The sequence below is a fragment of the Lampetra fluviatilis genome, chromosome 1 (genome assembly GCF_964198595.1).
Source record: "Lampetra fluviatilis chromosome 1, kcLamFluv1.1, whole genome shotgun sequence".
NCBI classification, from domain to species: Eukaryota; Metazoa; Chordata; class Hyperoartia; order Petromyzontiformes; family Petromyzontidae; genus Lampetra; species Lampetra fluviatilis.
In genome coordinates, this window is record NC_136275.1 from 12178249 (window position 1) to 12203578 (window position 25330).

At 45.6% G+C, this 25330-nt stretch overlaps 1 protein-coding gene across 4 annotated transcripts in view; it reads right to left on the reverse strand.

Annotated features, from left to right (window-relative positions):
• The window catches only part of LOC144932385 (amphiphysin-like), a 30614-nt gene extending 7881 nt beyond the window's left edge, over positions 1-22733 (reverse strand). For 2 of the 4 annotated variants that reach the window (XM_078856375.1, XM_078856365.1), the window contains exons 1-15: positions 22617-22733; positions 20392-20472; positions 19404-19458; positions 19070-19164; positions 18752-18847; positions 17092-17199; positions 16160-16245; positions 15341-15416; positions 13365-13447; positions 12427-12568; positions 12207-12326; positions 11514-11615; positions 3920-3946; positions 3158-3301; positions 1215-2840 (exon numbers count right to left, since the gene is read on the reverse strand). In XM_078856375.1, coding sequence (XP_078712501.1) covers positions 1215-2840; positions 3158-3301; positions 3920-3946; positions 11514-11615; positions 12207-12326; positions 12427-12568; positions 13365-13447; positions 15341-15416; positions 16160-16245; positions 17092-17199; positions 18752-18847; positions 19070-19164; positions 19404-19458; positions 20392-20472; positions 22617-22694 — 2919 coding nt within the window. In that variant the 5' untranslated portion in view covers positions 22695-22733. The remainder of the gene's footprint in view (positions 1-1214; positions 2841-3157; positions 3302-3919; positions 3947-11513; positions 11616-12206; positions 12327-12426; positions 12569-13364; positions 13448-15340; positions 15417-16159; positions 16246-17091; positions 17200-18751; positions 18848-19069; positions 19165-19403; positions 19459-20391; positions 20473-22616) is intronic. The other 2 variants (XM_078856386.1, XM_078856396.1) reach the window with 2 other exon arrangements.
• Between the last annotated feature and the right edge of the window lie 2597 nt (positions 22734-25330).

The window sequence follows — 25330 nt, forward strand, 5'->3', positions numbered from 1 at the left end:
AATACACAGATTATTTACAACAAGCCATTTGCCCATCCAAGGACGAGTGTATTGCAGTAAATCTGAAACTTGCAAGCGAAAAGCAGACCGCGACGTGATATTCATTGCATTAATGCGTGTGCAATTTGTCAAGGCGCAGTGACACAGACCTATTTCATTTTAAGGTTATAATCCGTTGTTCATCATGACGTCCTTTTCACTTTGATGTCTCAAGTGTTAAGGAGATTGCGTGAAGTGAGGGTTCTGCCTTTGTAGTGAGGGTTGTAAGTTGACGCCGAGGAGGGGGGAGGAGGCGCCTCGGTTCCCCATGTGGAGTGACATCAGCCGCTAATTAGTATGAATGGGGGGAGGGGTGTCCATTTGGAGGACGTCACCTTATGATTATTAATGACGGTGGCTGTTCAATGTGGAGTGACGTCACCTGCTCATGATTATTAATGAGGGGGGGTCCATGTGGAGGACGTAACCTGTTCATGATTATTGAGGGGAGGCTGTTCGATGTGGAGTAACGTCACTTGCGAATGATTATTAGTGAGGGGGGGGGGGTACTCCATATTGAGTCATGTCACCCGCTCATGATTATTAATGAGGGGTGAGGGGGGTGTCCATTTGGAGGACGTCACCTGCTCATGAATATTAATGAGGGGGGCTGGTCGATGTGGAGTGACGTCATGAGCGTTCAGGACAGACATTCCTGGGTGATTATAGTAGGTATGGGTCAAAACATTGGGGAAGTAAAGGTACATATCTACTCTAAGGATGGCAAATGTATGCCCTTTAACAGTTCTGGATTGGGAACATTTTAGGGAAAGGATTTGCAAGTACATTGCTGGATTGGTCAAGAAATAAGTCCTACATCTTGGGACCTGATAAGGTACCTCAGCCTCCAGCCGCCCGTACAAACTCGCGTAGCGAAGGTCGGCAGCCTCATCTTCAGATAATTCGGAGTCGTTGGGTTGCCTGGCCTTAACCCCATCCTGGGCTGCTACATGTCTGTGTTTTGTGCTAGGCTGCGCTTTCCTTGTGAAAGTCACTGTGACATTTATTTGATGGTCAGGTTGTGCCTCTACATTCTTTTTGGAAACATGCACATTTCCAGCATCTGTAGCAATAGTGTTGTCCTGCATGTAAGATATCTCACTTTCACAAACAATTCCACAATTCTCTACCAGAGTTTCAAGAGCTTTATGGTTTAATTCAAATTGTGTTATTACCTCTTTCTCTTTGTCGTCTGATTTGAAGAGGAGCTCCTCATGTCTATCTTGCATATTGTCAATATTGTCTTCATGTTTCTGTCCAATTCTTCCCTTCATACTATGTCTACTATCCCAGTTATCTGTATTTGTCGTAGGTATTTTGGCATCTTTGCTTTTGTCATTACCACTTTTTGTGTATAATACATCTGCCCGAGAACTTTCCCCAACAGCCTCTGACATACAATCAGGCACTGAATGCCCCTGCTCATTCACATTATCCTGATGGTATATTTTATCAGCTGTGCCAAATTCTGGGGTTGTGTCCACATCCTGGGTCCAGCTATTACTTACTAGGGTTTTTGAGGCAATGAAATCCTTACAGGACAAAGGATCCTCAAGAACTTTTTTTAAATCAGTGCTTAATTCCTGAAAATCATCCCCTCTGTTGGCAAATGCCTCATTCAACCAACTGTCCTGATCTGGAAAAAAGTTTAACATATCTAAATGTTTTTCATCAGTAACTTCTGTTGCATAAATATTCTTAAGTGTCTCGCAACCTGACATCTCATCCTCTTGTTTCAGAGTACAATCATTCTCACAAGCTATTCTGTTATCGGAAAATAAACAAATTGATGTGATACATTTTTTTAACTCAGAATCAATACTATAATCCTCAGATGCAATGGAGATGTGTGCTTTTTCAACTTCGGATTGATTAACTGACACATCAGGATTACTTGCAACTCCCACAGCTGTCTGACATCTAGGTCCTATCAACTGTTCCTTATCTACATTTTGACCCGCATCAGTATGGAGCGGTGTACTCACAGCAATATGGGAATCCTTGTATTCCTCTTCTCCAGCTGCTGTTTCTGGCTCTGCCTCCTGTTTACTACTCTGTCTCCTGTGTTGATCAACGCCCTCCTCATTTTCAGCATTCGGCTGAATAATGTCTAAAGTTTCAGCTGCAACCTCGTCAGCGTTATGCATGTGTTCTCTGTGATCGTCAGCGAACACTCCTTCATCTTTTACTGATTGTTTATCTCCATACTTGTTTGATGTTAAGCTGCTAGCCACATTGCATGCAGAGCACAGACTACCTACAACTCGACCTTCATCATCGGATTCCTTCTCTGAATGGTCATTTGTGTCATGAATCACTTCAAGGGACCATTCATTACCCTTACATTGCTCTTGATCTGACTCAACATTGGCACACACATCATCTGCTAACTGCAAAGCACCATGACGAGGCTCATCCAAATTATCTCCATCCTGTTCACAGCTTTCAGATTTATCAAGGGCAGATGACACACATTGACTCTCAAACTGCATAGCCTCACCACTCTGTTCGTCTAATTGTGCAGAAGCTACACTTCTCTCTCCTACATCTACATCTGCACAATCACTCTTCAGAGAAAACTCTGCACTGACACTGCCGTCATACGAGCCAAGGACGACTTTAAAAGGTTCGCTTTCAGAATTACACTGCTCATGTTGGACAAGTGAAACTTCAAGCTCCTCCTGTTTATCCCAACTCCAGCAAGCTTTTTCTTCGCTTTCACCTGCACTACCTGGCTGCTCATTGAATAAGTCATCCGTGAACATATAATTGCTGGTATGGCCTTGCACAGGCTCAGATTGCTGCGGAAGAAGATGGAGAGACAAAGAGACAGCAAATAGAAGATAAGGAAAATCCAAAACATAAAATAAGAATGTAAAAAGAGCTTTTGTAAGTGAAATGTAAAAGAAATTAAGATTTAAATACACAGCAATACTATAGTAACGAGGAATTTAAAGAATGTGTATTTACAAATGTACCAGTTCTTAAAGTGAAGGCTACAATCAATCATGGAGATAGATGCAAACTATTTTAATGCACACCAATAAACGACAACAGAAAATAATCACAAAGACTAACCAACATGAAAATACTCTTGAGTATCAAAATCCATACTCACTGGCTGCGCTGGTTTAACAGGTTGAACTGGTATCACAGGCTCAACGGGAATCACAGGCTCAACGGGAATCGCAGGCTCAACGGGAATCACAGGTTCAACCGGCATCACAGGCTGAGGAGGAGGTTGCACCTGCTGAGGACTTGCCTTTTGTGAAAAGAAACAATACAATGCAGTAGATATATTTTTATACGGTTAAATCAGAGTTCGATATTTGTACTTTAAAAAGACAGGTGCTCATCGCTGAACTTTCCACACTACTCACCAAGTGCATACTAGTATCTTCAAACAATAACCACTTGTGAATTCCTGCATATCAGTACTTATTGCATCAGACCCAGAGACAATTGGTTGAGCCAATATCCAACAAGGATTTTAATTCACGACCTTTCGATTGTGAGTCAATTGTAATGACTACAACGCTACTCAGCCAGCTATGGTAATGTAGTTGTTGATACATGGTTATGTCAACTATTCAAACCCAAGCATCAAAACTATCCCTTTTTAAGCTGCCCTCTAACCTGACTGATTGAGCTTTACTGGATGTGTTATTCAGAACATTTTCTCCATTACTTTTTTTTCAATGTCTAACATGTTCACCTCACTATGCCTGGGCTTTGTAACTGTATGCTAAATATCAAAGTACTACGTAATTTATATTGTGTAATACTTGAAGACAATTACGTATTCCATAAATGAAATGTTATATAAATGTATAAAGTGTTGTATCAAGTGTTTTGTAACAAAAATATCCTCAACACTTACCTCCCATGCAAGATCAAACAGTAACGTCTGGCAGCGTTGGGAAGAAACCACAAAAGCAATGGAGATATCTACAAAAACACAATTATTTTGATCATAACTGCATCTTGGTGACACAAAAAAATTAATGAAAAAACATTTTTTACCCAGTATATTTTAAATCAGTTGCTTATAGTTACCATTATTGCTATAAATGTTGCTTATATTTAAAATATGACAACATATTACCAAATACAACATTACGTTACCCCATTTTAAGTTGTTTGCATAGGGGCCGATATTTTATTTGAACAGCTTACTTTCTGGTTTTCAACCACTTCCAGTTGTGCTCCCTTGGCAGCTGGATGAAGGCCTGAAGTCTCAAGATGCAGCAATCCAACTCTCTCTTGTACATGCGTTCATCTCGTTACTCCATATCTCCAGATATCAACCTTTGTTGGGCATGTACAGTACTTTCCCTGAACTGCCACTCTGCTATCAGTTTGGACCATCATCTCTTCTCGCGATTTGTCCTGGTTTAGTCAACTTACTCTTCTTAACAGTCAATTTGAGGTCTCTAATTTCCATATGTTCTCTGTAAATGGATATTACCTGGGGTGTTGTTTACACTCTGTGGCATTTGTTAATTTTTGGTAAAATGTTAAGAGGCTGCAAATTAATCATTTACATTATGGAAGAGACTGGTTGGTTAATTGGCACGTGTGTAGTGGCGTAACGCGCACAGAGTTGCAAACAGCGGATGCATTCACGCGCAGGGTTGCAAATAGCGAATGCATTCACACATGGGATTTGCAAACAGCGGTGTGCATTTCAGGGCGAGCAGGTGCAAGCGTTAGGACATGGAACAGCCGCCAGAGAGGCGCCAGCAATTAAGGGGAGAAGTGGTAATTAGGTGGGTGCATTTTGGGACAGGCAAGTGCAAGCGGGCAAACACGGAGTTGGCGCCGGAGAGACGGGAGATGGAGATAAGGGAAAGAAAGCATGTACAGGAGGCACCGCCGAGGCGCCGGCTTAATAGGGGGCAACTGAGGACCCTTAATGAGGAGGGGGATATAAAGGGGTGTGCGGAGAACACGGGGTTGAGTTGGTTGGAGCTGAAGGAACGAAGAGGACAAGAGCCGGCGACAAGAAGCCTGGGAACTCGCCCTACACATATCGTCCTCCCCAGCGGTGTTGGCTGAGGTTGGAGGTGTGAGAGAAGGTTGACAGGCTAGCGGAGTATTCAGTAACAGGCTAGCGGAGTATTAAGTGACAGGCTAGCAGAGAAAGAAAGAGTTCGGAGCAAGACTGCGTTGTGTAAAGAGTGAGGAACATCCGTACGGGATGCGAAGTAATAAAGTGACACAGGAGAAAAGCTGACAGTGCATCAATTACGTCACTACACATGTATAGTGACGTAATTGATGTCCCTACAATGTTAGCGCCAGCCACTATAATAGGAGTGCTGCTGAGCGCCGGGAACCTCCCTAGGGCGCTTGAGGGACACGTAACATTGAGTCGGGAGCTCCTGACTTGATACAGGAGGGGGTGTGGCCGAGGGCGGGGCGAGGCCGTGGCGATGGAAATAAAGGGGGAGCCCCGACGGGGATCAGGGCTCGTTTGTGGGGATCGTCCTGGGGTCCCAGTCTCTTCGCTCTTCGTTCGTCGGGTTGAGTCTTAGCTCGGCATCGTGGGTCAGGCAGCGTGTGTGCTGACTGGCCCGTTCGTTATAGTTAACTCGCACGCACACAGCGAAGAATATAGCCACACCTAGCTATAGAACCCGAAGTGGTTAGAAAAGTTGTTAATAAACGTGTTGCCTCCAACTCGAGTGTCTGCACCTCTGAATATTACACTACACTGGTGCCAAAAGTGTTCAATTAGTTAGGTGTTAGCTTAGTTAGTGATGTTAACGCGAAGGAAAGTTCTCACCAAGTCGTCTTCGGATAAAGAGGAAGACGACGGGGTGATCCCACAGACGGCCCCGGGTGCTGGAGCCCCGGTAATGGAGCGCAGGAAAGTTCTGCCGCCGGTGCAGCAGCGGAACCCGGAGCTCGCTTCGCTGCCGTCGCCAGGGAGGAAACGCCGCTCCAAGAAGGAATGTCTCGGCGATATCCTGGCTGCCGTCGCTGCTCTGGCCGCTGTTTCCCGCGCGCGTGAGAGGCGCGTGCCATGCGGGAGCCCACCAATTTTTCGAATGCGCGGGACACAGCTCCCGCCATATCGGACTTCCCACGAACGGCGCTGTTTCCCGAACATGGCTTAAAGAGACTCCCCTTCGTCCGGGAGTTCACGGCGGCGGGTGGCGATTGGGAAGCCTTCAAGCTTGCGGGGTGGACGGAAGAGGAGGCGCTGCGAGCGCTGCCCACAGCGCTCGATGACGACGCTTTGGCGGCGTTCGACGCCATCCCCAACAACGACAAAGCGACGCTGACCCAAGCGCTCGCGCAGATGGGGGCGATCTTCACTCCTTTGTCCACCAAATGCCACAAGTTCGCCACGCATAGGCGGGGGGAGGCCGAGACGCCTCTTGTCTTTCGCGTCGCACTCCTGGCGTTGGGCAAGTCGGCATTTCCCGTGATGGAACAGGTGTGGATGGATTCACTGGTCCTTGAGAAGATGCTGCTGTTGGCCCAGGAGCTTCAGGTCGTCATGCCAGCCACGGAGGACGACGACCTGACTTCTCTCAAGGTTGCGCAGTGTCTCGAGGCACATTGTAACATCCGACGGTGTGCTGGCATGGTCGCGAGCACCGGATCCTCCGCGGCGGAGGGAGCACCTGCAGGCAAGCAGCGTCTGCAAGTCAGTGTTTCTCATCCCGCTGCAAAGTGGAGGAGCTCCGAGGAAGATCACCAGGGCAGGCGAGACTGGCCGAGGGGGGCTTCCCCTCGCCAGAGGGATGGCCCAATCATCTGCTACAAGTGCGGGCTGCCAGGACACGTCTACGTGGGGTGCCGCGCTCAGCGAGGCGGACCCTCCACGTCGACGCCATCTACAGATCGTCGCTCCTTCTATCCGCTCGGTCCTCAGGCGAGTCACGGCGCACCTAACACACAGCCCTTTGACTCACCTCATGTATCAGTTTCGGCATCACGGATTCTTGTCAAGGTGCATCACGCGCCGATCCGGTTTTTGCGGGTGAGGGTTGGCCGCGGCGTCCCACTCAATTGACGACCCTGGAACGCCGTATTATCGCTGCGGCGGGATCGTCCACTATTATCGGGAGCGTTGAGGGGGTAGAGGTGCGTATTCTTCTCGATATGTTTGCGTCGGCGACAATCATTTCGGAGGTGATTTTTTATTGTTTGCCGCCAAAATCGTGCGCCATTCCACCCGTTTCCATCCCCTGCTTTGCCGCCAACGGGCAGTCCTTAGGAATTATTGTCCAATTATCGCATTCGCCCACTCTATTTTGTACAGCGAACGCATCGGTCCTAGCGATGGAAAACCAAACTGTCCATATTCCCCCCCGTGCGCAGATGCTCATTCCCTTTCGGCTGAAGAAACAACATAATCCGATCATGGAAGGGATGCTATTAGTCCCCTCTACCAAGGCGGTTCGTTCCCCTATTATAGTTGGTGGCGAGCGATCAACAACTATTCATCCAGGTCTTGAATGTCGGTTCAGAGGCGTCCGTGATACAAGGCACCGTTCTGGCTCACGCATCATCCACGTGTTGTCAGGGGGAAACCAAAGGGACTTTAGGTGTTGGTGCGTCTGTGGGGCAAGGTGATAATGCAGGACTGTGATTCGTGGTTGGATGCGCTCTGCGCCGACAGCAATGATTTATCGGTCGTACAAAGGCTCAAATGACGTGCCCTTTTGACGGAATTTTCCGATGTTTGTAGCAAAACAAAATTCGATATTGGCTGCACGCTTCTTACACCACCACATCGATATGGGAGGCTCAGCCCCCATTCGTCAAAACCCATATCGATTAAGTCCCAAAGAGAAGGACCATGTGCACCACGCGGTTAACGAGATGTTGGCCGCCAACATAATTTCTCCGTCCAACAGTCCGTGGGGGGCACCCATTGTGCTTGTTAAAAAGCATGACGGAAGTTTGAGGTTTTGCGTTGATTTCCGCGTACCTGCTCCCACGGATAGACAACTCATTGGACGCTTTGCTGGGGGCGCGGTTCTTCTCCACACTTGATTTGCTGTCGGGGTTTTGGCACTTGCCTTTGGATGACAGCTCTAAACCAAAAACTGCTTTCCGCACACCCCAAGGGCTCTTTGAGTTTAACCGGCTTCCGATGGGACTTCACTCAGCCCCGGTCACATTCCAGCGGCTAATGAAACTGGTTTTGGCAGGCCTACAATGGGATGCGTGCTTAATTTACCTCGACGGCGTCATTGTCTTCGGGCGTACGTTCGAGGAGCACCTGCAGAGGTTGTGGGCAGTTTTCCTCAAAATGCGGGCTGCTAATCTGAAGTTTAAACTGCAGAAGTGCCGTATGTGGCAGAGATCAGTCCGGTACCTAGGGAACATCGTCGGCGAATCCGGGATATCAACGGACCCTGATAAAACTGCATGCGTGCGCACGTGGCCAGCCTCCAAGTCGGTGGGTGAGGTGTGTAGTTTTGTCGGGTTCGCCTCTTATTATCGACGTTTCATCCCCGGGTTTGCCACGATCGCTAAGCCTCTTCCATGTCCTCACGGCCAAGGGACAGAAATTTCGGGACTATGCGTTCGTTGTCTCCTAAAGAAAGGGCGTTCGCCATATAAATGCTGACTCGCTGTCACGATTGCCACCCAGTGACCAGTGTGCATGCATTTCAGGGGCGGGACGATGCAAGCCCGCTGATATAGCACTGCCCCTAACTGTTGTCCTGCAGCCGACGTTGCACACACAGATGCGGCTGACATGCAGGATCACACGCTCGGTCTTACCAACACCAAGTGGGGGTGGCTCCAGGCGGAGGACGCCTCTTTATTCAAAATTAGACACCGTGTTAAGGACTCCAAGGATGGTGGGAACCGATGAGCTTTATTCATGGTAATCCTTTGAGAGGGCCTCCTGATAAGATGGGACGTGGAATTGCACAAGTACAATGTGGTCGTTCCCACCATCTTGCGGGGCAAATTGATCTGGGCAACACACGTGATGCATCTGGGTATCCAAAAGACCTTGTCCACTCTCCACCTCAACTTTTTCTGGCCTGGCATGGCTGGAGATGTTCAGAATGTGTTAAGAGGATGCACTGAATGCACTCGTAGAAAACCTCTGCCTAAATTGGCTTCTCCTCCCCTGCAATCGATTAGCGTGTCCCGGGTGAATGAGCACGTCGCACTCGACATGCTCGGTCCCTTTCCCACCACCCCACGGGGAAATAAGTATTTGTCGGTGGGTGTGGAGTACGTTTCGCGGTGGCCAATGGCCTGGCCGGTGCTGGAGCAGTTGGCTGCGTCGATCACGGACGATTTTCTTCACGGGTACGTCTTAGATAAGGGAGCCCCGGAACGCCTTCTTGCAGATCAGGGCAAAAAATATTCGTCTAAACTGCTCAAGGAGGTATGTGACCTGTTGGTTACAAAGAAGGTCCGCACCTCGCCCTATCACCCAGACTGACGGCATGGTGGAACGCCTGCACAGGACCCTGACATCCATGCAATATCAGCAGGTCAATGCGGAACACACTGACTGGGATCTGTACGTGCCGGGTGTTCTCACTGCATACAGATTGGCCCTTCACGCTTTCACCGGCTACTCGACGTTTTTCCTCATGTATGGGAGGGAGCAAGATCCACCAATTGAGATTCAATTAATTCCGGAGCTGGCTAGCTGGCTAGCTTGTCTGAAGCTAGGGAAGCTTCCCGAGGAAATTCGGCTTACGACACGCTGCTAACGAGCGGCGGGTTGGGTTCTGGGAAACAGGGACCAAATGGTCGTTGGGTGTTAGGGTGTGGCTTCCCTGCCCCCAGGTCCTGGTGGGTACGTCCCCTAAACTATATAAGCCTTGGTGACGCCCCGTGGAAATTGTGGAGGTTAAGAGCCCACAAAGGGTACGCATCTAGTTCGGTCGCAGGCGCTGGTTCGTGCATTCGTCGCAGCTTAAACCTTTTTGTCCGCCTAATGGTGTCCCCTTCATCTCCATTACCTGAGGGCTGTGTGTCGGGTGTGCCCGACAAGCTGGGGCGCGTGTCCGCGGATGTGGTGCCTCAGGGGACTTCTCCTTCTTCCCCCGCAGAGCCCCAGTGCCTTGGGTCGGTGGAGCAGCCGGTGACACTGCTGGGTTCGGCGACGAGGACCCGCTCCAAAACTACTCGTTTGAAGTGACCCTTGTTAGCAGACAAGCCTCCTCAGCACCACGGCTGTGGTCTTACACACGTGCCGGAGGGGTCATTGGTTGACCCTGGCCCCTCTCGTGCCGTGGGTGGTGACTTGCTTGCGGGGGGGTTGTGCTGCTGCCAAGGGGTCGCGTCGGCGCGTTGTTGGCGCGCTCGCAGCGCCCACATTCGTTGTTGGACCTTTCCCTGTGCGTTCGCGGCTGACGGCGTTTTTCGTTGCTGTCGATGTCGCTGTTGTATATTGCGTACAGGGGGGTGCGGGGCGATATGCTGCCGGGCGGTCGCGTCGGCGCATTTTTGGCACGTTCGGTGTGCCTATATTTTCGACCCATTTATTTTGTGGGCGGGTTTTGGTCAAACCCCTTTTTGTTCAAAACTCTTTTCCTTTATATCCTCCCCTTTTGATTTTCACGATTATTGCACATACATTAAGGTCTCAGCATGTTGGACACACTGACTTGGGAAAAGTCGTCCACACATAGGCACTGGCCGTGCTCAATTGGCCACGCTCACAGCCCTTCCCCCTTTCCTTTCCACGGCTGAGTGGGATTGCTGCCGGGATGGCTGTGCGCGATCTTGTACTTCGGCCATTTCTGACTTAACGAGTACCGGGCTTACAGCCCTTCCCCCCTTCTCAGCTGGGTGGGATTACTGCGGGGATGCCTGCGTGTTAAGTGGGATGCCGCCGAAGATCTTCTCCCTCCCTTTTGTAATTAGGAGAGTTTTACAGCCAGGTCAGCTGTGTTTTAAAAAGGGGCGGGGGGTAGTGTAGTGACGTAATTTATGTCACTGCGGTGTTAGCGCCAGCCACTATCATAAGAGTGCTGCTGAGCGCCGAGAACCTCCCTAGGGGGCACGAGGGACACGTGACAGGGGAGCCGGGAGCTCCTGACTTGATACAGGAGGGGGCGTTGCCGAGGGCGGGGCGAGGCCGCGGCCAAGGAAATAAAGGGGGAGCCCCGACGGGGATCGGGGCTCATTTGTGGGGATCGTCCTGGGGACCCAGTCTCTTCGCTCTTCATTCATCGGGTTGAGTTTTAGCTCGGCATCGTGGGTCAGGCAGCGTGTGTGCTGACTGGCCCGTTCGTTATAGTTAACTCGCACGCACACAGCGAAGAATATAGCCACACCTAGCTATAGAACCTGAAGTGGTTAGAGAAGTTGTTAATAAACGTGTTGCCTCCAACTCTAGTGTGTGTGCCTCTGTATATCACACTACACATGTATCTAAATTATACTTTATAGACAGTTTGATTAACCATTTGCACAAACATGCAATATAGGTGAAGAAGATCTCAACACTTGATAAAGCATTTAAAACCAACCTGGTTTATGGCAGGGCTCATGGGAGTTGTGGCCGTGTCTGGCTTCAGAGGGTCAAAATCGATGTCCAACAAGCTCCCCTCATCCTTCTTAGCTGCTTCTGCCTACAAAGAAAATATGCAAGTAGTATCAAAAAGTATATTACCATAATAAAGTATGTAAGCTAAATATCAGATGATAAGAATTACCTTTAAAACTATTTAATGGTAAATTATATATACATGTCAATCCGTACGGTTTACCTGTATTTTTGTACAGGGAAATTGAGTTCAGGTCCATAAGGCATACATCTGTTTCAATACGGGCAAAAAAAATTGTCTATTTGTTTGTTTCTCCCTTGTGATGGGACTTTATAGGATGAACGTTGAGATTTATAAGGGCACGGGGTGACGAATAAGGTCTGAATTGGTCTGTAATAATGTAGGCACTGATAAGGGGTTGACAGGTATGATCATATAGTATGCTAATTAAGAATCGTGTGCCAATTTTAGACATCACGGGGAATACTTACATATATTATTTACATCCTAAAGACGCTCTCAGCACGTGGACAGAAACATCGCTGGACAACCAGAAGGCATATCGGCAAGGGGACCTCTACATACATTAGTTAATTCACGATAATGCAAATCATGACCACAATTCAGTAGAATGAAGATGCCAATTATGGCAAGATATAACGTAATATTCTGTACCGGTGCGCTGCTAAAGTCTGGGACAAAGTTGTCATCAAACAAGCTGAAGATAGCTTCCTGCTGCACTTCCTTGCTGGGCGTAAGCTTTGGTGGTGGTGGTACTGGCGGCCCCTTGCGTCCCTGAAAATAAATCAGCAGAGACACAGCCAATTAGCTCCTACTCGAGTAAAACATTTCCACAAGTTTTATTGCAACAAATTTAAACGAACACTACACGAACCAGTGATGGAGACTTGAGAGGAGCTGACATGTGGTTTGGACCAAGTGCCTGCTCATCGCCCGTGAAGAGGGAGGTGGGGGCTTGCACGGTGATCTCCGGCGGGGAACACGGGGTCTCCGTTATCTTCAGTGGCCCTGAATCACTGTTACACAGGGTCAAGAGAAAACCAGGTTATAAAGAAGAACATATTTGAAGTGCAAGAGGAATAAATTAACAGTTTAAGTTACATTTTTTACAGGTGATTTTTTTTTCTTTATTTTGTTGTCCTTGCCCTGCACCTCCAATCAGCATGGATGACTATGCACGGTGCAAAAGAAGTTCAACATACATGCATTCATTAGTTAAAAACCCTTTATTAACAAAAAATATACTTGGTACATCACACAATTAATTAAATCAATCGACCATAGCACTATTCAAGTGGTTCATAAAAAGTTGGAATCAATCATTTAAGGTACAATTAATGAAATTAACTGATGTTATCCATGCACAAAATATAATATTTACAGTATAATATATGCCATCTACCGAGCCTACCAATGTATATTTTAAAAATGAAAAACATCTTTCTAAAAATATAGAGTACTACAGTATAGCAACGTAAGCCTCTTACTAAAAATAAATAAGTCGATGGATGAGATAAAAACTACATGATCTAGGGCTGGAGTCTATACTTCCGTTAGATCATGGCAAGAGGCTGGCAAATTATTCAGAAACACTCAATATGAACTACTTGTACATTCCTGGGCTTTAGTGAAAAACTTACCCGTGTTCATATTCTATAAATCATGTATGCATAACCATTGTGAGTCAACAAAAAAAATCACGTCATGAAGCAGCACTATAACAGAAAATGTGAGTGTGCACACACAGCCTGTGACAAAAAATAAACTGAAAGTGCTGCCCTTATTCACAAGGGCAGTGTCAATCTATAGTACCTGGGTGCACCTCGAATGCTGAAGGCCAGGTCAGCGTGCTGGTCGCCCAGCTTCACCATCACCTCGTACAGCTCGTGGTTCAGCTGCAGTGGAGGAACACCGACAGCATAATTTGAGTGACCTTATGTTGTATAGACACAGAACAAGCCTATTTTATTAAAGAGGTCTCAATCAATAGGCATTTAACAATCCACCCTCCAGGTGAATTGCTTATCACGATTCAAGAACACTATTCAATCCAACCTTTGATTGCTTTTGTTTGTTACTCTCATTTGCATTGTGGGTCATATTTTCTATGTTGTTTGTTGTATTAACCTAAAGACAAATAGCATTGTTTTTTTATCATGTGAATAACAAATTAAATAATGTATTCTTATATGATGTATATACGATGAGCATATAAATCAATTTCAATTTTTTATTGTGACTTGCCTATCAACAACATGTGGGTTTAATCTGGAATTAGAAAAACACTGTGTTACATTGATTTCAACATAAAATAGCATTTAATATACTTTTATTTTGTACATCTGAAAATATCAGCACATATCTCCTTTTAATGAGACAGCCTTTTGTTATCTTTAATCAATGAACACATCTTCTTGTATCTTTCGGTAAAGTCACGTAGAATGGAAATAGTAAAATAATAAAAATAAAACATAATAAAATTATCACGACGTTTCAGCCACAACACAAGTAGCCGTCCTCAGGTGGAGAACAGGTCTGTCGAGGAGACAGAGTCTGAATGACAAGCCCCAGGCTTGGAGCGACTATTTAAGCTGGGATGGAGGGGCGAAGAGCGCCTTGCCCCTCCATCCCAGCTTAAATAGTCGCTCCAAACCTGGGGCTTGTCATTCAGACTCTGTCTCCTCGACAGACCTGTTCTCCACCTGAGGACGGCTACTTGCGTTGTGGCCGAAACGTCGTGAGAATTATTTTATTGTTTTATTTTTATTATTTCATTATTATTTCCATTCTACGTGACTTTACCGAAAGAACCAAGAAGATGAATCCCTGCAGTCACGAAAGCTTAAAATCGAAATTCAATGAACACATGCTGAAATGTGAAACTAATGTGCTATTAACACGTGTATTATTTTTAGACTACAATTTACACCGCAAATGCTAATATAAAAACATATCTGCACAAAAGTATTTTCTAATTATATTCTAAAAAGAGATATTGAAAAGGTAATGTTTATTTTGTTTAACCAGGTGAGAACTCAATGAACAAGGATAGTCTCAATTGTAAGAATGGCCTGGTACATTTGTTGTAAAAGTGCATTTTAGCTCCCAACTGTGTGGTTTCCAATTTAAAAATACACAGATACAGTTACATCAATATCTATACACTGTACGTATACCAACTATTTTCTTGTATTATGACTTAAAACTTTCGTGACTGCAGGAATTAATATTCTTTGGTTCTTTCGGTAAAGTCACGTAGATAGAACAATTATAATAACCAGGCTACAGTAAACATTAGTGTTTTTTTCGTTTTATTATTTTTATTCACTTTATTTTTTCATTATATCGAAGTGACTTTACCGAAAAAACCAAAGAATATATATTCTTGTAGCTGTTAATTTCGTGCAAGATCCCTCCTAGCTCATAAATACACAATCCAACCTCAGGAAACATGCAAGAGATAGAACCAACATTTTCATTGTGATTTAAATTCCAATTTAAAAAAAATTTAAGAGTGGACTATCATACATTGGGAATAATATCACAGCGATTTCACATATCTGTAAGGCAAAAAGAATATCTTAGGAATGTCTCACATTTTATCAAGTTCAGGAAAGAACTGAACCAACATAATCTAGACACCTAGGCTGAAAACAGCCGAGGTATTCAACATATAAATCTGTGCAGTCATGCCACTTTTTAGGATTCAATTCCAAAACATGTCATCACTCTGCCATATTGATAGTGATGTCAGCAAAAAGTTTCACTTTTGAGTAATTCAGTTTTACCAGACCAATCTCTCTGTGAAATTTCTCCTCCAGACTCGCAATGCTTCTGAAAGTGTTCACGTAAAATCCAATACGGCTGCAAGGATAAAAACAAGATGACAAAGTTAGAATACATCTTTTAAATAAATCTTTAAAACACTAGCCTTTTATCCATCCAAGGACAGGTGTATTGCAGTAAATCTGAAACTTGCAAGCGAAACGCAGACCGCGACGTGATATTCATTGCATTAATGCGCGTGCAATTTGTAAGGGCGCGGTGACACAGACCTATTTCCTTTTAAGGTTATAATCCCTTGTTCATCATGACGTCCTTTTTACTTGATGTCTCAATAGCGTTACGGAGATCGTGTGACATGAAGGTTCTGCCTTTGTAGTGAGGGTTGTAAGTTGACGCTGAGGGGGGAGGAGGCGCCTCGGCTCCCCATGTGGAGTGACATCAGCCGCTAATTATTATGAATGGGGGGGGGGGGTGTCCATGTGGAGGACGTAACTTGTTCATGATTATTAATGGGGGCTGGTCGACGTGGAGTGATGTCACGAGCGTTGCACACAGGTATTCTTGGCTCATTATAGTAGGTAATAATAATGGGGGGGTGTCCATTTGGAGGATGTCACCTGCTCATGATTATTGAGGGGGGCTGGTCGATGTGGAGTGAAGTCACGAGCATTAAGGACATTCCTGGGTTATTATAGTAGGTATGGGCATGCAAGTCGCTGGCATAAGTGTATTATTTTCTTGCCACATATTCCAAGAATATTTAACAACAGAATACATTTCACAATATACATTATTCATTATCCATATAATCTGATCTGTACCTATTCCAAAGGATTGGCAGCTCCTCTTGCAGGTCCACATTCAGCTCCTCAAATACCTTCTGAGCCTTCAGAAAATCTTCTTCTGCCTGGCTCCACAAACATAAAGAACATATACTTGCAAACAGCGGCTTGCAATGGCAAGTTTTGAGTCTCTGCATTCATCATCTCTACACCATTGTAAATAGGTTAATGTGATGTTAAATAATGCTGCAACAGAATGAAGTGGAGAGGTGTAATAAACCACTATTCAACAAACTTAAATACTATTCCTTTGCAAATTAATATATGAAAAACATGTGATTTCAAACTTCACAATTATTCAGGTATACTATACAATGAGATTAAACACCTCATATATAATGTGCCACGACTGCTAACCAATAAGACACATTTGAATACTTGCATTTTATATGTAGATTTGTAAAATAAATGGTCATTGACATGCTGTCCTGATAAATGGTTTGTCAAAGGTGGAAGCTTGACCCGACTTCCTCACGCACGACCTAAGATCATGGGAGCAGAATTGGCCATCACCAGACTCTGAGCCAACAGGCAGGCTATAGCACATGTCAGTGCCCAGGCCTGCTGCCTGTGATGAAGCTAACACTCATGTGCCAGCAATAGGCAGCAAGTTAGGCAGGAGGCCATTGTGTTGCCCATCACCAAGCTAATGGCATGTTTGTCCTGAAAGTTGGACAGGTTGGCCACAAGGGCCAACCCTCTCCATGGTTGGCCCTTGCAGAGACAAATAGTTGGAGTATGATTGAGCCTGGCTCTATATAGCCATGGGAGAAGCATAGAAACCGGCCAGAGAAGACTGTCTCTGCACAGCCTGGTGGACAGTAGAGGAAATATGAGTAACTAATGTATTTACTGCCAAGCAGACAAAATTATGCTAAAATAGCACTCTCCTCATGCTCCTTATGTATCACCTTGCTTATTTTGGAGTCATCCTTCTTCCTTGTGCATGTCAAGGCCTCCAGGTGATGTCTGGTGCTATCGTAATCCACCAGTTTCCGGCCGCGTTTGGCAATACGTGTCTGTAAATGGTACATTCCTCTTGTTATCACTGTATATAACTACAAAGTACAGTAAGTCCCCAGCTTGCAGAAGACCCGACTTACGGAAATCCGAATTAAATTAAATGGTCCCATAATACATGTAAAAAAAAAAGAAATTGCGAAAAATGTTGCGTTAGTTCGATAAGCGCAAATAGTGCAGCGCGGTGAGGTTGCGGATGAATAATACGTAATTGTTTGTTTTCTATGCTCAGAATTATATTTTTTCCAATGTTTCTATTGCTAGTTTTCTTAATTTTAAGTGGATTTCATGAGTTATTTACTGCATGTACTTTATTTAACACAATTACACTTCAATTACTTATGGTCTCAGCCAACAGGCACGATAAACAAACATTGCAAAGTGACTGCTTTCTGTTAACAATTAATATTAAAATATTTTGTGGTATTCATAAACAATTCGATACAGGTGACCTCCCACTTACGAAGGCTCGACTTGCGACCCCCCGCTTTTACAACCTTTCTTATAGTAAGACCCCCACAGTAACGACCAAAACTCGTTTCTACGACCGCCTAACGACTGCTGACGCCGAGTCAATTACACTGCTTTGTTCTTCTGCCATATGCATATGTACAGCATAGCCCGACAAGTATGCAGCTGCACATAGAACGAATGCAGCAGCATCTCTTTCGCAAACACTCTTCACTTTTTTGTAAATTTTCTTCAAATTTAAATTTTTTTCGCCTTTCGCTGTCTGAGAAGAGGAAATGTGATGCACGTGCAGAAAAGTACTTAAGAATTTTCAAATGTGTTTGTTTTCACTTAATGAATGTTTGTAAAAGTTACTAAAAATTACAATGTTTATAGGGTTTTCATTTAATTTCGTGGTCAATTTTGGTATTTTTATGGTATGTAATAGGTTTCCAGGAACAGAACCCCAAATTTATAACATTGTGCCTATCGGAAATAAGGGTTCGACTTCAGGAACCAATTAGGTCGTAGGTGCGGGGGTCACCTGTACAGTATATGTTCCATTAGTTTAATTATGGGTAGTGTTAGGGGAGATATTCGATTTAAATGAAAGAATTATAGGAAGTGCAGAGCGTATGTACAGCGATACGATACAGGTAGGGATAAAAAATGGACAGAGTGATACAGGACTGAGAGAAAACGAGCTAGTAATTGGGTAGGGGAGGCACAACTATTTCTGGCTATGGGATTTAATCTTGATTTTGGGGGGAAATTGGTGAGTTTCCAACGTACGGAAAATTCGGGTTACGGATCATTCTTGTGAACCAAACCCTTCCGTAACCCAGTGACTGCCTGTCATGCTTCTATAACAATATCGGAAAGTGTGTCCGATTGAAATTCAAATAATCCATGCGTGCTTACTATATAGCAATTTAATTATCACTTTTATAGGCAATTATGCAAGTACACATGAGTAAACACGAGTACATAGCATCTGAAGTACAAATAGGTACACATAAATGGTAATTTCCAATTGCAGTTTACAACTTTAGTCATTACTTTAATGGACAAAACATCGTAAAAAATCCAAACTAACTGTACCTTTATGTCAGGAAACTGCCCCAAGTATATATCGAGGGTGAGTAATGCCAGATCCACCAGCTTCTGGTGGAAATCTTCCCATAGTTCATTGTTCCGCTAAAGCAGAGGAGTTAGGAAGCAGACATTCAAATTTGAGTGAAGCATTTCATATGAAAGTGTGGTTACTCACTGCAACGACTGTTTTTTTCTTCCATAGTAAAAACAATTGTAGTTGCTTAAAACTGTAAAATGAAAACTTTTTTTAAATAAACTGTCATAAAATGGAATACATGTTTATAATAGTTATACAGCATCATTGTGTAATATATTTAAACATACCTCCGCAATATCCTGAATGAGCTCCTTTCCATACCAGTCTGGCTCGTAAATCTCTTGAAGCGATTCAATCAACTTCTTGGATGACTCGTGCATGGCTGTGCAATGAAGCAGTCACCACATAGTCTTGTAAGAAACTAGCCAAGCCATTTTTGCGACTTAATATATCACAATTGACAATTTATACTGCCAATGAAGCAAAGTTTTTTGTCAAAATAACTTTGATGGTGTATACAGTGAATTTAGTATTCCAGCTGCCAATTCGCTTAAATGTATAATCTTGTTAGTTTTGAAAATGTATTCACATTTACCCTATTATGCATTTAAGTAAATTTACCTTTGACTGCTGCCAGATAGGCCTTGACTTCTTTATGTAGCCTGGTTCCTTCACCCTATTTTAGAACACAGGAATTAGCAACTGGAAAATACAACAAAAAGCTGGAGGTAAACGGAGGGAATTTGAAAATTATACATGTATAAAAAATATATAGTATATACTTGCATTAAGTATTTGCATTTTTTTTACAGATTAGATAAGCACTATTATTACATTTTATCTATACGATTTCTATGCAATAATATTATTTGTTGAGCAAACATAAGTGCTTTAATTAAATTAGACTATTACATACCTAATTAAGTGGGGAACTGAGGCTCAGGGAGCTTGTGTTGAAAGGGGCCCAAACAACCTAAAACTGGATTCCTGTTCAAGTCCAACTCGGTATTCTTTTAGTACAACAGGAATAGTTTAAAGGTGTCCTCAAAGCTCATAACTCCACATGAACTGCTAGTACATAGCAACTGCTCGACAAAAAATAGACAATATTGATGAACGTGGAGCTTAGCTTTCAGTGTTATATTTTCCCTTTACAGGGTCACTTTTCTCCTCGGACATAACCTCCATACATCACAGGGAATAGCTTGGTTTAAAGAATTCTTTCATAGGAAGTAATGCCTAAACAGATGAAAGTATAACACATATATTTGCTGAAAACACTTACATTTATAAAATGTTTAACTTTGTTATTATAGCTGCAAAATAATAAAAACACATCACCCAACAATCTCAGTTTAATTTCCATTTTTAACAAAAGTACAATCTTTACAATGAATTTAAGTGTATGAGCCACTCCCACTTCGCTGTTTTAAAGACAATTGTGTATTGGCTTCTATTTATATCCTAAATATCCTGACCTATATCTACCTAACAATTATACTTATGTGCTCAGTGTTTACTTTGTCGATACAGATTTAGAACCAATAAAACATGAACGTACATTTACAATTGCGAATTAAGTTTACATTAGTATTTTACTGTTGCTTACATATTGCTTGCTGAAGTTGTGCACCAGCTGTTCAAACTGTGTGTCCTTGGTCTCATCAGCTTTTCCCAACTTCTGCAGCACCTTCATATATCAATACAGATTTTAATCAGACCATCACTAAATAACTGTTTATTTCCCACCATCATAGTCACACCATAAGCCATATTTTAAAACCATTTCATGTAACATAAAAAAATAACTGTAAAAAATTGTTCACTTCGGAAGAACACCCATTCTACACAGTATATAACATCTTATAATAATATGATCACATGTATACATCTCGGATTAGTCTACTCTTATTACTTGAGCATATGCATGTTGAATTGCACGAACGTAAAACGAATAAAACACAAATTCCCTCCACCCCCTTTGCAGCGTGCTGTACCCACTAGCATGTGGCATGACATATCACGTGTCCAAGGAAAATACTCCCAGTCGCTACATTATTCATTGGTTACATCCCTACCCTTCAACATTGTGAGTGCAACCACTCAGTTGACATGGTCCATAATTTAATAGATGCTTGCTCTTTCCTCTGAAGCAGAAAGCAGCCGCATATTTGTGAGCACTGTATCTCCGTTGTGTCTTCTCACCAGGGTACTTCAATTCCTCCACAAATGCAATACTTGTCTTTAATAATTTACAGCCCTTTGTCAGTCCACTGCTGGAGGAAGGCCTTCCTCACCACCCCGTAGGCCAAGGGATGTTTGACGTACCTTCATGCTAGCCATTGCGGTGTTGGTGTAATTGTGTTTACAGTGACCAATATGCTCTTTATTGACAAATGCGCTGATGCATACAAAATGGATTACAATAACCACATGCACCTACACGTTTTGTATGCACAGCCACGTTTGTTAAATAGAAGAATGCAACAACGCAGGAAAACTAAAGGTGTTTTTATTCGGTTTTAGAAGGGCTAACCTTACTCTAAAATCGTGCTTTTCAACATGTGTTGGGTAGTGTTAGCAAGACATTTGTTTCATGGTGCGTGTTAGTGTGTTGTTGTAGCTGCGAACGTAGCGCTGACGTTTCCCGCGCGCATTTGAAAGGTATCCTGCACGGTATCCATGCCACAGCATGGGCACACTCCCCCTTAAAGGTTGGAGGGGGGGTGATGACCACCGCTCTAGAACATGGCAAAAAAACACAATTATAACGATTCAGCGGCCGTGCTTTTGGCACATGCGGGGCCAAGCCAAGCACCGCGAAATCAATGATCGTGTCTTCTTCAGCACGGACCTTGAATTATATTCTATTTAGGATGTATATAACAGCGCCCTTTCCAGGGAACTTTACAACGCAAGCCAACGGCGGTACACAAAGGGAAAAGGGGAGCAACGGGTGGGGTGGAGCGGCTGCTAGTAAGGGAGGTGACGGAAGGGATGGAGGGACAAGGGCTGGGAATGGAGGAGGAATAAGGTGGAGTGTTATGGTGAATGAAAATCGTTTTATACAGCTGGCATACATTTTAAAACGCATAACAAATGCATGGCGCTTGACAAGGTAACAACCAATGAAAAACCCGCCATGAAAAATAGGCTCTGATAAACAATAGACACCATCTTTAATTTAACCTATGAGAGAGAGGACAACATTTCACTTGGCTTTTAAACGGTTAAGAGCTATTTCATTGGGCACCCCCCAGCACACACACACACACCAAGAATGCCTCCACTGTACGGTGAGTGGTATCCCGTCCCGTAGTATTATCAATACTCCTTGAGTTACAATAAGTATGTGATCGGATGTGGGGAAGATGTGAAAATGTGAGGCTCATGACGATGCGAGGATGATGATGATGTGACAATGCGAATACGACGATGCTGCTGCTGATGCGCCAAGGTGATCGTCACAGGATGATGTTGCTGCACTTGTGACGTTAGAATGACAAGTGACGTGGATGATAATGCAGTATCTGGTGATGAAGATGTGACACTGTTGTGTATGAATGTTGTGATGCGATGACCGATGGAGGCCGTGTATTGTCGCAAGCAGGCAGGCAGCGCCCCGTTGTACCATCACCACCCTCCATGCTCATCTCTTTGATTTATTTCCAAACCACAGCAGCTTGCCGCATCCACCGACAACGGGCATCTGCATCCGCACCAGCGCGCCTTTGCCCCGTCCTCCATTCCCTCAAAGCCAGCAGTTAGCGGTGGTAATGATGATGATGGTGATGATGATGGTGACGGTAGCGAGGTGTTCTCTGACCGCCCTACCTTCTCCTGTGCCCTGGTGATCCGCTTCTTGGCGTTTTTGGCGAAAATGCCTGAGCTGACCTTCCCCACGTCCGCCATGACGCTCACGCACGCGTCCGGAGAATCGATCCGGCGTTATAGAAGCGAGCACCGATTCCCTCCTCCTGCACAACAATGCAGGAAGGGGGATTGCGGGAATCGACGGCGTGTTTGTTTAGTGTGAGCGGAATCGAGAGTCGAATTTCGGGAGGCTTATAACGGGGCTGCGTTGCTTGCCAGGTTTCGATGTTTCGTCTCGCAAATACAACATGTTCTAACATTGTGCTCGTCTATAATAAAGGGTTTTTTCGTATTTCACTTACGGCTAAGACGCATGCAAACGTTTAACGTGCTTTAGAGAGCGAATATTGGTTTCACTGGGTACTGTGTGGGGCCGTCCATAAATGACGTCACGCGATTGTTGCGATTTTTGACCCCCCCCCTCGTCACACGGCGTCACAAAAAGTCAGACCTCCCCTCAAATATGACGTCACAAAGCTCTGCCCCCCCCCCCCAAAAAAAAATAACATGCTTCAAATCGCTTTAAACTATTGTCATTGTAGTGCATATTTAATGTGGCGCTGCACTCTGATATTGTAGGAGAAAACGATCCGGCCGCGTCGTCCCGCACCCCCACCTCATTTATTTGGTCAGGAAAAGTTGCGCGACCTAGCGCGAGTCCGCCTGGCCGGTCCGTCGTACGGGACGGGACGCTGTCGACCGTCCGGTGGCTCCGGCAGCCCAGGAAGGCACGGTTCGGGCCTGGAAGAACCGGCCGTGCCGCGGGGATCCGGTCGCCGGTGGTCGGCAGCCGTCAGTTCCGAGACACCTGGGAGCGGATCAGGCGAAAACATGTGAGGATCAGGCGGAGACATTTCCCTCCCCGGGTCGTCGGTCACATCACATGCTCGGTCCTCACGACATAAAGGAAGGCCATATGGTGGCGAGAACGGTTTCAGCCGGGAGGGGTGAACGTACCAACGGCGCTTTCCTCATTTTATCTGAACACACTGGGGGCGTGCAACTCGCACGACCTCCACGGGTCCCCGCCATGGCCTCAATAATTTAGGCGACGTAGCCAAAGGTGCATGAGGGCAGTGCAGCCAGGCCCTATCGCCCGGTTTCCAATCGTGCACGGACACCTTCCGTGCACGCAAGCGCTCGTTGGCGATTTGGCGAGACCTCGAATTAAGCCGTGCGGCCTCCCGTGCCTCGGCCAGTTTTGCAATGTTAAATTTAATATGGTTCGGCCAATTTGGAATTAGACCGTGGCACGGAAAGTCCCAGCTGAGTCTCCATGGGCGGATCGGCCTCCCGACCGTACATCAGATAAAATGGGGAAAATCCCGTAGCTGCATGGGGGGCCATTCTATACGCGGCGAGGACCCCCGGGACCTGCAAGTCCCAGTCAACCTGTGCCTCGCACACCTGCTGGCACAACATGGAAGTTAAAGTCCTGTGGAGTCGCTCCACCATCCCATCAGTCTGTGGGTGGTACGGGGAGGTACGCACCTTTTTTGTACCCAAAAGGTCGCACACCTCCTGCAGCAATTTACTCAAAAAATTCTTTCCCTGATCGGTCAGCAAGCGTTCGGGAGCCCCCTTGTCCAAGACGTAGCCCTGGACAAAGGCGTCCGCCACGGCCGCCGCCGACTGGTTGGCGAGTGGCCACGCCATAGGCCATCGGGTAAAGTATTCCACACCAACCAACAGGTACTTGTTACCCCTAGGCGTGACAGGAAAAGGCCCCAAAATATCCAGCGCAACGAGCTCGTTAGTGCGCGAGACCTGAATGGACTGCAGCGGTGGATTTGGCGCAACGGGCGGTGGTTTCCGTTTGGCGCAATCCACACACCCCTTCAGTATATTGACCACATCGCTCCCCATCCCCGGCCAATAATAGTCACGTTGGAGCAGAGCAAGCGTTTTGTTTACTCCCAGATGCAAGAGGTGTTCGTGTGCGGCCAGAACAACTTTTCCCCGCATAGCGGAAGGCACGACGAGTGCGTGCCGCCGGGACATATTGTCCCATCTCATTAGCAGGCCCTGCTTGAACAGCCAGGAGCGAGCTTGCTTTTGACCTTCCTCGGGACCCCCCGCCCTGCGACGCAACGCGAGCAGGGAGCTGTCAGCCATCTGGAGTCGGCCCACTCAACGAGAGACAGTGAGAGTAGCGAGTCCCCGCCCGCAGGAGTAGCGGGAACGTCAACCAACGACGCATTCGCGGCCCCGACCAACTCACTCTCGGGTACAGCACCTGGCGGTTTACAGCGCGCCGACCCCATCAAGCACGCACATTCGGGACGAGGCGACAACCGCGACAGGGCATCCGCGTTGGTGTGGCGCAACCCCTTACGGTAAGTGGTCGTAAATTGATAGTCCTGGAGGACCTTCAACCACCGTGATAATTGGCCCGAGGGTTGGGCGACCCTTAATGCATACTGAAGCACCGCGTGGTCCGTCCGGACCGTAAAATGACGGCCATAGAGATAAGGTCTAAATTGCTGTATAAAAAAAACAATAGCCAGCAACTCGCGACGGGTGACGCAATAGCGCTGTTCCGCAGGCGACAAAACCCTGCTACCATAGGCGACCACCCGTTCAACTCCCCCAACGACCTGTGAGAGCACCCCCCCCAATGCCCGTGTTACTAGCATCAGTATCCAGCAAGAAGGGACTCGTAAAGTCAGGGTAAC